The sequence below is a fragment of the Amaranthus tricolor genome, chromosome 17, assembly GCF_026212465.1.
Source record: "Amaranthus tricolor cultivar Red isolate AtriRed21 chromosome 17, ASM2621246v1, whole genome shotgun sequence".
NCBI classification, from domain to species: domain Eukaryota; kingdom Viridiplantae; phylum Streptophyta; class Magnoliopsida; order Caryophyllales; family Amaranthaceae; genus Amaranthus; species Amaranthus tricolor.
The window spans coordinates 14529711-14540720 of NC_080063.1; the positions used below are offsets into that span (position 1 = coordinate 14529711).

At 30.5% G+C, this 11010-nt stretch overlaps 1 protein-coding gene across 1 annotated transcript; it reads left to right on the top strand.

Annotated features, from left to right (window-relative positions):
• The first annotated feature begins 1232 nt into the window (after positions 1-1232).
• Positions 1233-9423, top strand: LOC130803963 (vacuolar-processing enzyme-like). The gene is made up of 7 exons (XM_057668209.1): positions 1233-1659; positions 5577-5741; positions 6179-6335; positions 7673-7958; positions 8394-8442; positions 8523-8732; positions 8825-9423. Exons 1-7 carry the CDS (start codon positions 1447-1449, stop codon positions 9212-9214), a joined length of 1470 nt encoding a protein of 489 aa, XP_057524192.1. The 5' UTR covers positions 1233-1446; the 3' UTR covers positions 9215-9423.
• Positions 9424-11010: the final 1587 nt, after the last annotated feature.

Below are 11010 nucleotides of genomic sequence, written 5' to 3' on the forward strand. Positions count from 1 at the left end.
TTACTATATATAAACAAAAAAGATACTATGTTATAAATTAAGAACATTTTAAAAGTTATTTCATAGTGGTTTTTCTGTGTAACATAGTTACTTTTACAATTATATGTTTTTGGCTCAATCGTAACCATAATATACATATATATATATATATATATATATATATATATATATATATATATATATATATATATATATATATATATTCTAAGAATTTATTTGTGGATTTTTAGTCGTATTCTCTTTTATGGGTGTGAATTGCCGCCTCACTTTTCTCTTTATATTCTAATAATAGTTCTTACTAGTGAGATATATTGTATATAATGATAGTAATTATACATTTATTATTAATAAGTTAAATCTCACTACTTTTTGATAAAATTAATGGTAGATAGATACAATTAAGTGATATAATTTAAGTAAATAATGGTGATTTGGAAGAATTTAATAGGGTTAGACCATGAACATTGTAGAGGATTTACCTTCCTCTTAGTAATCTCTTTCCTCCTTTAAGTTATCCTCTTGAATGTATAGAGGAAATAACAATCCTCTTGGCCAAAAGGATTGGTCTTGATCCTCTCCTCTCCATGAAGAGGATGGAGATGGGAGGAAGAGGATTGAGTAGTACACATGTCACAATCTCATTGGTTGTATTTAACTTTAATTTTTGTACAACGGTATTATTTAAAACGGTTATTAAAAAACGATAACGTAAATTTCAAAATAATTTCACCAACAGCTCTTTTTTTTTCTCTATAAAATGAACTTAACTTTGCCTATATTTCACACACTTCAATTTTTTGTGTGGGCTGAATTTTACGACTAGTAATCCGCTAATTAATTAATTATGCAAATTAATTGGCTAAATAATATTTATTTTTCAATAATTAAACAAATTATAATTAATGATTTTGGTGATAGGAAAAAGAATGTATAGTGGGTTATATGTGAGTAGGAGAGAGAAAGTGAAAAGATAATGAAAGAGTATATTTTTGAATGTTGGATAAATTAAAAAAATAAAATGAGGAAGAAGATATAAATAGTGAAAAATAATGTAAAGGAAAAAGAAAATAATGTATCCAATAGAAAAAAAAAAGATAGAATTGTGAAGAGGATGTCATTGTTGACGCTCTTATAGTCACTTGCATCAGCCAGCCAACATAACATGATTTTGCTTTGCTGTATCTCTAAATCTTCTATAAATAAATGGACCCGGTAAAGCTCATATCTCCGCCATACACGTGTTCAATCCTTTCATCACAGCCGTAAATACTTCTATATGGTATATCAATCAGCCCAATCGTCATCTCCCAAAAGACGGCTGACTGAACAAAACAAAAATAAAAATCCCCTACAAATACCCCCACATTAATCCCCAATACCCACTCAAAAAATTTCCCTTCTTTTCTAATTCTTTTCTTGTTATTTTTATCACTATTATCGAAAAACATGATCTGGTACAGCGCCGGTGTACTGTTAGTATTACTCCTCCTTTCAACTTCCTTCGCTCAAGGCCGTCAGATTGCGGACGACCTCATACGGTTGCCGTCTGATCATTCATCAAAATTTGATGAATTTTTAAAAGCTGATGATGATACTGTTGGGACTAGATGGGCAGTTCTTATTGCTGGGTCGAATGGGTACTGGAATTACAGGCATCAGGTGATTTAAATTAATAAATTAACTTAATTTAAAATAAATGTTTTATTACTTTTGGAATAACTATAGGGGTGATAGGTATTACGGCGGCTAATTTGATCAACTGATTTTATTAAGCGGTTTGATTAACTTATTTTAAACCCGTTTTTATGAGCAGTTTGTTCAAAACAACTTATTCATATAATTAAATTATTTTAATTAGCTAATTTACCAAAGATTAACATTAACCGGTTTGACTCTATTTATATCAAAATGAGTTAAAATTGTTCAGTAAGCAACTTTGCTAAACACCTAATTTTTTAGTTCATAACTTTAGTTTTTAAGTAAGGTCTAAGGTGGGACCTGTTGAAAATAAGTCTAAATTTTATAAAATATAACTTAAATTCAACTTTTTTTTTTAAATTCGAGTAAGTATTATCTTTCTCAATTCATGTAAAATCTTAATTTCGATAATTAATATTAAATTGTTTTTTTGGTTGAAGTCGTGAACATTTTCATCCTCTCATTTTGCTTTTATAATCAAGGAAAAAAAATATAACTTTATCGATCTATTTACTATACTTTTTCTAGTCGTTTTAAAATTACTTAACATAAAAAAATATTTAATTCACTTTGTATAACTTTTAACAATAATATGATTGCTAAACATTAATAATAAAAGTAATAACAAGTATACGGTGAAAACAAAACTCTCATTAAGTGTTTTAACTTTTTACATTGATTTTAGTAGGATACAAATATTTTTTTTCAAGAAAACAAAAACTAATTATAATTTTATTACTCGATTTTGTGTAATTTGGGATATGTTTTAGCTTAAAAAAACTCATGCCAAAACATTAATTTTGGTGAGATAATTTGATACAAAATATATAAAAGGACATGACAAAATATTTTGCTAAACATGTTATTCTACTAGTTATCTACTTATCTCTACATTTATTTCTATAATTAGTAGTGTTTTATTAGAACATGGAAAAATACATAGTAGTCAATGGTTTTTTTTTGGTTCTCTTGTAGTGGGGAGACGGAGACAGAATTTTTATGGACGGAAAACACTGAATATAATGATAATAGACAGTAATATAAAAACTTTTCCAAAATAATTTTTGAGCCATATTGGATCCTTTTTATGGGGATTTGATGCTCAAATATAAGATTTTCCCAAAAAAGAATAAAGTAGTACGCCAATAAAAAAAAATAATGCATGGACTAGAATAAATAAAGTACAACAATGGTGATTAAATGAAGATTATTTGATAATGACTTTTTTATGTGTATATGAGATAGACTTCTACTTTGATACGAACCAGTTAGTTAATTAGTTATATCCTTTTCTGAGAAAAATTATTTTTGAAGAAATATCATCAAATACTTGAGAATTTTGGATTAGTTTAATTGGTGCTTAGGATTTTTTATTTCTATCTTTGTAATAAGGGTTTAATTCTTATCGAAAAATAAATTTTTTATTCCCTCCATTTTCAAATGTTTTTCCCATTTACTTTTTGCATAATTTTTAATGTAAATTTTGAGTCTTAATATATCTAAATACGCATTATAAAATATTGTAAAAAATATATAGTAAAAAGTATACATTAAGAAGAATCTAACAGGATCTCACATTGATATATTTTCGCATCTATATAGTTCTTAAAAATCTTAATTAAATTTCTCTCTCCAAAGTAGAATATTCTAAGCAGAAAGAACATTAAAAAATGGAGGGATATCTTTCTTCTTTATATGAATACTCTACTCTACCCCTAAATGAAAAAGTATCAGACCTAAATTGATGTATTTATTTGAGTTGTCTGATCCATTTTGTGTTAGATGTTTCGGTTAAGGTAGTTAGGATCAGGTCTTATACCGATATTAATTTTTATATCATTGTAAATCATTTTTTATGTGGGTCAACGTCAAATTCAATAATACAAAATCAGGTAAATATTAGATGGAATCCATTTTAGACATCTGGTGACTATATTTGTGACTTATGTTATGCTCCATGTTGGATCTCATGGAAAAGGAGAATACATGAATAAATACCAAGAGATATTGGGTCCCATGTTGAAAGGTCTTAATTTCGTATGCAAAAAATTATCAGATTTTAAGTTAAGATTTGAAAACAGTTGTTCCTTTGGATTTCTAGCTTGTTATTTGTAGTACTCCATGATGGTCCCTTTGTTGCTTCAATGCTATGAAACCCAAAATTAAAAAGTTGACAAGAGCGACTTTAGTGTCTTTAATTGCCACCCATTCTACCTAATAAAGACTAATATTTCATTTTTTCTAATTAAAAATCTTTATTCTTATTTTGGTATATTCACATTAAATATCTTATTTTTATTATTGGCAATTTTCTTCCTTTATGACTATATGATTTATGAATTTAATTATTATACAATTATCATTAGATTATTATTTTTTTTACGTTTCTTTTACTTACTCCTCATATGTAATCTCCTCTCTTCTTTTGCTTAAAATTGACACATTATCTAAAATCTTCAAATAGAAAATTTGGTCAGAGTATGAGGCAATATATAACTAATAACTAGGAGTACTAACTAAAAGTAAAAATTTGACTTCTGAATATTTATTACCTTGCACTGAAAATCGATCTGAAATTAAATAAAAAATTAGTCAATCATAATATTGAAATAATAACTTGTAATCTAAAAAAGATTTGACCTGATTTTACTATTTTAAATTTGTTTTTCAATTTTATCAATTTTTTATTTCCATCTCGTCTCTAATATACTTTTAAGAGATTTTAGAGCGACATCTATAAGAACTTTTTAAAGTTTCTTAATCTATTAGGTAGATCCAACTCAAAATTAATTGACTCGAACATAACATACCAATCTAAAATATATTTGCTAGACTATTTTAACACATTCAGTAAAATTTTAATTTTTTATTCAATTATTCAATTAGAGTACTTGATTTACCAAGTATCACCAGATAAAATGACATCACATCATTACTCATTAAGTCATTAGTAGATAAAGATGCTACCCCTTCATCCCACAATTTTGCTAATTTTTTTGTGTTCGTTCAATAAAATTTGCTATATTTTCATTTTTATTATACTTTATATATATTTTTTTTTCACGTATTAAATTTTTATTTTATTTTATTTATATATTTCTTTCATTATTCCGGGACAAAAGAAATACATGCTTAAATGTCATTTTCCACATTCGGATGAAACTTGACAGAGGAAGGAAGAGAGAAATACTTCTCAAAGAAAAAAAATCAAAATAATACCTACTAGCCAGAAACCTAAACTCAATAATTATCAAACATGTACTCATTGTTAAGTTAAAGAACCATCATTAATTATAAAAAATTATTAACATATATTATATAAAAATTTACATGTGTACTAAAAATATTATATATTTTTAATATTTGAATTCAAAAATTGAATATATTATTTTTTGGCCCTTAAATAATGGGCCATGAGTTGTCGATCATGCTGCTCATGTGGTAGAACCTACTCTGTCATTATTACAAACATTTTAGTCATCTCTTCCGGATCGAAGAAAGAGAATAAAAGAGTAATATCATTTTATAAACCTTATCTTAATTATGCATACCTTAATTTTTCTTCTCAAAGCACACCCGATACGTTGTAGTAAACATAGTCTCAAATCTCAATTTTTAACAGATTGTTATTGTAATACAAATTATTATATGAGGTGGTCTCATTGTGAAACGAGTCAATAGCCTAACTTATACAAGATATGCGAGTTTAATTTTCTTATATTAAGGTCGTCTCATCTAGAAATGATCCATCATAAGAATAGCCACTATAATAGCTTAGATCAATGTTTTACCTGATTCGTATCTGGCCCATTGCATATGTCACAGATTGTATAACATCTACAAATTTTTTTAACAAAGCTCATGTCTGTGCAATATAGGCTGATGTGTGTCATGCCTACCAAGTTCTGAAAAAAGGAGGTTTGAAGGATGAAAACATTATTGTTTTCATGTACGACGACATAGCATTTTCTTATGAGAATCCTAGACCTGGAGTCATCATCAATAATCCACACGGAGAAGATGTCTATGCAGGGGTTCCTAAGGTTTGATTCACATGATCAATTTAAATCTTAACCTAATACTACTCTGTCTTGTTAGAGTATATAACATATTTTGTGCCTCAATCATCGGATTAACTTTTTGGTTGAGTTGGATCCTTAATATAGTATCAAAGTCAATGCGATAAGAGGTCACGAGTTTGAATCTCAACTACCCTCATTTAAAGTGAAAAATTCAGTGTTAGGTATGAGGAGGGTTTGTTTTGTATTCACACTAATAACCCAAAGTGCTTTCGAGTGTGTTAGAATATATAGCATATTATAAAGCGTCAACCATTAACTTAAACTTTTGATTAAGTTGCTACTGATCGATAACGACATTTTCTTTCACAATATGTGAGTATTAATAACAATCATTAAAGGGGCGGATGGATTAATGTTTGGTTGTATCAGCATTTCATAAACTTTTGATATTGTGGCAGGATTACACAGGGGAAGATGTGACTGTTAATAACTTCTTCGCAGCCATACTAGGAGATAAAAAAGCTCTAACTGGTGGCAGCGGAAAGGTGATAAATAGCGGCCCTAATGATCATATCTTTATCTTTTACACAGACCATGGCGGTCCTGGGGTGCTTGGTAATTAGTTTCAGCTTCTGTTACTACTCTGTTTATTTGTGCATTACATCATTTTCTCTTGGACTGTACTGATACAAGTTTTGGGGCGCATACGAAATTTGTAATTGGACCCAAATAAATATTGTGTTACATTTATTGAATACAAATATTTGATTACATCATAAATTATGCAACAATATTTTTTGTGGGACACTTGTTCTGCACCTATACACTTTTCACTGCTATTTTTATGTGAGCTCATGTCTCACTTATCAATCTTTCTATTTTTGTGTATATATTTTGTGATTTGAGTTTATGACATAATCTTTTATTTTTATGGGACCTTCTTTCTCTACATAATGCAAGTGTCATAATACTCTATTTATACTTGCTATGTTACATTCTAGTAGTTAAGTTAGGATTTTATCTAAATATTTCTTTTCTTACTTTACACCTTCTTTCCACTATGTTGTGATTGGTGTGACTTGAGTGCACATTTGATGTGTGCATTCATGTAGTGACTCTTGGGTTGGAATCCCATAAGTTTGTCATGAATTGGTGTATTAAGTTGAGTCTTGATGATTGTGGTTTATGACGGTGATTAAGTATGGATTAATAAGGTAATGAAGTGTGAAGAGTTATGGGATTTAATGGAGAAGTGCAAAGGGCTCCTAGGATGCTGTTTTTGACTCTTCATATACTCAGGGATGTTTCATTATCATTTAATCATAGCTTTAATGTACTTAATGTTACTTAGTATGATCTCTCCTATAAATAGAGAGCTCTTATTCACTTTGTAAGTGGTGAAATCATCCACAAATACACCCCAAACCAAACACTAGCCTATATCTCTTCTCTATTGTAATTCTCCATATTTGAGAGTTCTTTGAACTCCTTTTGATAATATAAGAGATACTACACACCGGAGGACGTAGCCTTAGTTGGGTGAACCTCGTTAAATCTTTGTGTTGTTTTATTGCTTTATTTTCTCCTACAAACATTGATATCATTGATAGCGTAATTTGTTTGTCACTAAAACTTCATACACTCGATCTTGGTAATATTGGAGTTTGAAACACATTGTTCGAACTCTAATACATCGTCGTTTTTCACACTATATTCTAGTATGTTCTAACTATTACTTCTTACTTAACACCAGATAATTCTAGATAATCATCTTTTAGATTTTTCTGATTACCTTTTCTAATATGTACCTAATATACGTCTTTTAAGTTCACAAATTGATCTATTTTTACGCGCTATTGCACTTACAAAAATTCTTCCATCATGTTGTAAGATAGTACATGTAACGATTTTAATTTGCTAATACGGATATGATCTCATGATGTTGTAACTAGGTATGCCTACCTATCCAAACATTTACGCTGATCAACTCATCGAAACATTGAAGAAAAAACATGCCTCTGGAACTTATAAAAGCTTGGTATTCTATATTGAAGCATGTGAATCAGGAAGCATCTTTGAAGGACTTCTTCCAAAAGGACTTAACATATATGCTACCACTGCTTCTAATGCTGTAGAGAGCAGTTGGGGAACTTACTGTCCTGGACGCGAACCTACTCTTCCTGTTGAGTATGACACGTGTCTTGGTGATTTATACAGTGTGTCTTGGATCGAAGACAGGTACGATTAGTCCATCACTAACATATGTATCTTTACATCGATATTCCTTCAACATGCTCTTGCTTACGAAAGAATTTATAGCCCGTTTGGTAGGTGATATTAAACGGTAGTAATGCGAATAAAAACTAGTGTAATTTTGGTTTAAAAATCTCTTGCTACCTCGATGATCATGCTTGTCCAACTTCAATCATTTCATTTTCTTTATAAATTATATTCCAATACATTACCACTGAGAGAACTGGTATTAAGTGGTAATACAAATCTGTATACAGATAAACTTTTTTACGATCAAAGTTTCATTACCGTGAGAATAACATGGAAATTTTGATGAAATTTTACAAAATCATTTTCATTACCACCATTTAGTACTACTAACCAAATAACGGGCCGTTAAGGATTTTTTAACTCTTTGGGGCACTTTGATATTATGGACAGCGAGAGACACAACTTGATGACGGAAAATCTGAAGCAGCAGTACGAATTGGTGAGATTTTGTGCATACTGGTTGTTTATAATCCGATAGATTATTCGAAATAGAATGTTATAAGACTTATGGTTTTACAGGTTAAGCACAGGACAGGAGCAGACCCATTTTATGGTTCACATGTAATGCAGTTTGGTGATATAGACCTTGGGTTAAACTTACTGTACGCGTACATGGGTACAAATCCTGCTAATGAAAACTATACATTTTCAGTTGGTAACTCGTTAAAATCTATGTCTTCGTATGCTGTTAATCAACGTGATGCTGATCTGATCCATTTTTGGACCAAGGTTTCTTTCCTTAATTCTCAAAAGCTCTCTACTTAAAACTTCTTATCATTATATTCTCATGAATTATACTTTGTTTTCGGCTTTGAATGTAGTTCGAAAGAGCTCCTGAAGGATCGTCAAGAAAGAAAGCTGCACAGCAACAACTTATGGAAGCGATGTCACACAGAAGTCACTTAGATGACAGCATTAAACGTGTTGCAAAGCTGATTTTTGGAATCGAGAAGGGTGCACAAGTTTTAAGGACTGTCCGACCTACAGGACAACCTCTTGTCGATGACTGGATCTGTCTTAGGACAATGGTAAGGACATTCGAGAAGCATTGTGGATCTCTATCTCAATACGGAATGAAGCATATGCGCTCCATTGCAAACATTTGCAATGCTAGGATCACAATTGATCAGATGGTCGAGGCCTCAGAACAGGCTTGTCCGAGCTTTCCTTCTAGCCCATGGAGCTCACTTCATAGAGGATTTAGTGCTTGATATGATACTATTTTGTACATAATATTTATACTTTCATATTATTTACGAGGTTAATTAGTAGTTGTAGATATGGCTCCCATGTATGTAAGATGCAGATATTGAAATGTCTTTGCAATAGTTTTCATATTTTATAATGCATTTTCATGTAAGTAAGCCTTACTTGCTCCAAACAATTAATGGAAATTATGATGCATTTTTATGTAAGAAAATTTTCTTTGGAGAGTGAGTGTAACATTTGGGAAAATTAATATTTTAAGACAAGTAAATTTAAAAGAATTATCAATGTGAGAATGATTCTAAATACGCATGACATAAAATATTCTTAATTTGACTTCTTCATTTCTTTTCCTTTTCTTAAAAAAAATAAAAAATAAAAAAAATTATGAAATTAGAAACCAGTTTCACGCATTTAACTATTCATCATCTTCTTCATTTCTCCTCTTTTCTCAAATCCTAAACCCTTTCTCCCTCTCTCACCTTGTTAAACCCTCAAACCAGCCAACCTTCATCCTTGCTCATTCCTTTGAGACTTTGAATGCCAGAAGCAAGATTCATCCTCAATTCTCGATTGATTTTCGATGAAGCAGAACCTTCATCCTCTTTCTCAGATTTCTTCTTCCTTGAATTCCTTCTTTCTCTGACTTATTTTCTTCCTCTGAGTCCTTGATTCTGATTTTTTCGCAAGAAGAACAACAATGGCCGTCGTCTTCTTTGTCTTCGACCTTCGAAGGAAGCCACAACCCTAACACCATTTCCTACATCTAATTTCGAAACAACAATGTCCTTATTCATCTAATTTCGCTCCTTGTTTTTCTCTCTGCAAATCTAAATACCCTTTCAATTTCTAAGTTTCGAAACCCAAAGCAGCCGACTACTTCCTTCTCTTGATGAATCACATCTTCTACCTCGAATTTTCGCAAGAGACACGGCAAGTCTTCCCTCCAAGCCTTCGATTCTGGCGAAAAAGGAGCAGGTATAATTCTTTTCTATGTTCTTTCTTTTTTTGCTTAGGATTTTCGAAGAACAAGGCTCCTCCTATTCTCTCCTCTGATTTTCGAGCAATAGCCATGTCTGTATCTTCTATGGCCGAATGTTTATAGCCATATCGTAGCTATATTACACTGTTTTGGTTTCTATTATCTTATTTATTTTGTTTTGTGTTGATTATTGCTAGATTCTTGGAGTATTGTGGATTGTAAGTTAGAGTACCTATCTTTGAGGCAAATGAAAATCTCTATTTGAGAATAAAGATGGTAGATTTAATTTGAAGAGATAGGATACATGACATTGAGATATGTGTTTTTGTTGAAAAATGTAGTATATTGGTGAAATATTAAGTATTTTGATGTTCATGATTGAATTAGGAGCTTCTTGTGAAAATCATTAATAGTGGGATAAATATTGGTTGTGTTATTGAATAGTTTGATATTCTTGAAGAGATTATCAGATTCTTTGAGGACTTTTGAGGGTTGGTTTTGAATGTACATGTTAAGTTTAATTAAAAATTATAAAGAATGCTGAAGGTGAGTAATCTTTACAAAATATGTAAACAAGTTAGATAGCGATTATAATATTTTGATGACATGTTGAGTGTTTAAGCTTGGAGTGCACAATCCTTGTATGATTAGAAATGTTAGAATATAATCCATGAGTAAGTTACGGTCTTAGGAGGAGATGTAATGAGCTATATGAACCTAATTTGTAGTATCGAACACTTGGTTGTGATGTTATGTATGTTATGCTTCAGGAGGCGACGTCATTGAGGAAGCTTTCTAGTTGATAGTTGCGAATCGATC

Bases quoted from the DNA above. Each gene is read 5' to 3' on its own strand.
- LOC130803963 (XM_057668209.1), top strand. From the start codon at position 1,447: ATGATCTGGTACAGCGCCGGTGTACTGTTAGTATTACTCCTCCTTTCA. The intron at 5,742-6,178 runs GTTTGATTCACA...ATATTGTGGCAG, and splicing joins TCTATGCAGGGGTTCCTAAG to GATTACACAGGGGAAGATGT. The intron at 7,959-8,393 runs GTACGATTAGTC...TATTATGGACAG, and splicing joins GTGTCTTGGATCGAAGACAG to CGAGAGACACAACTTGATGA.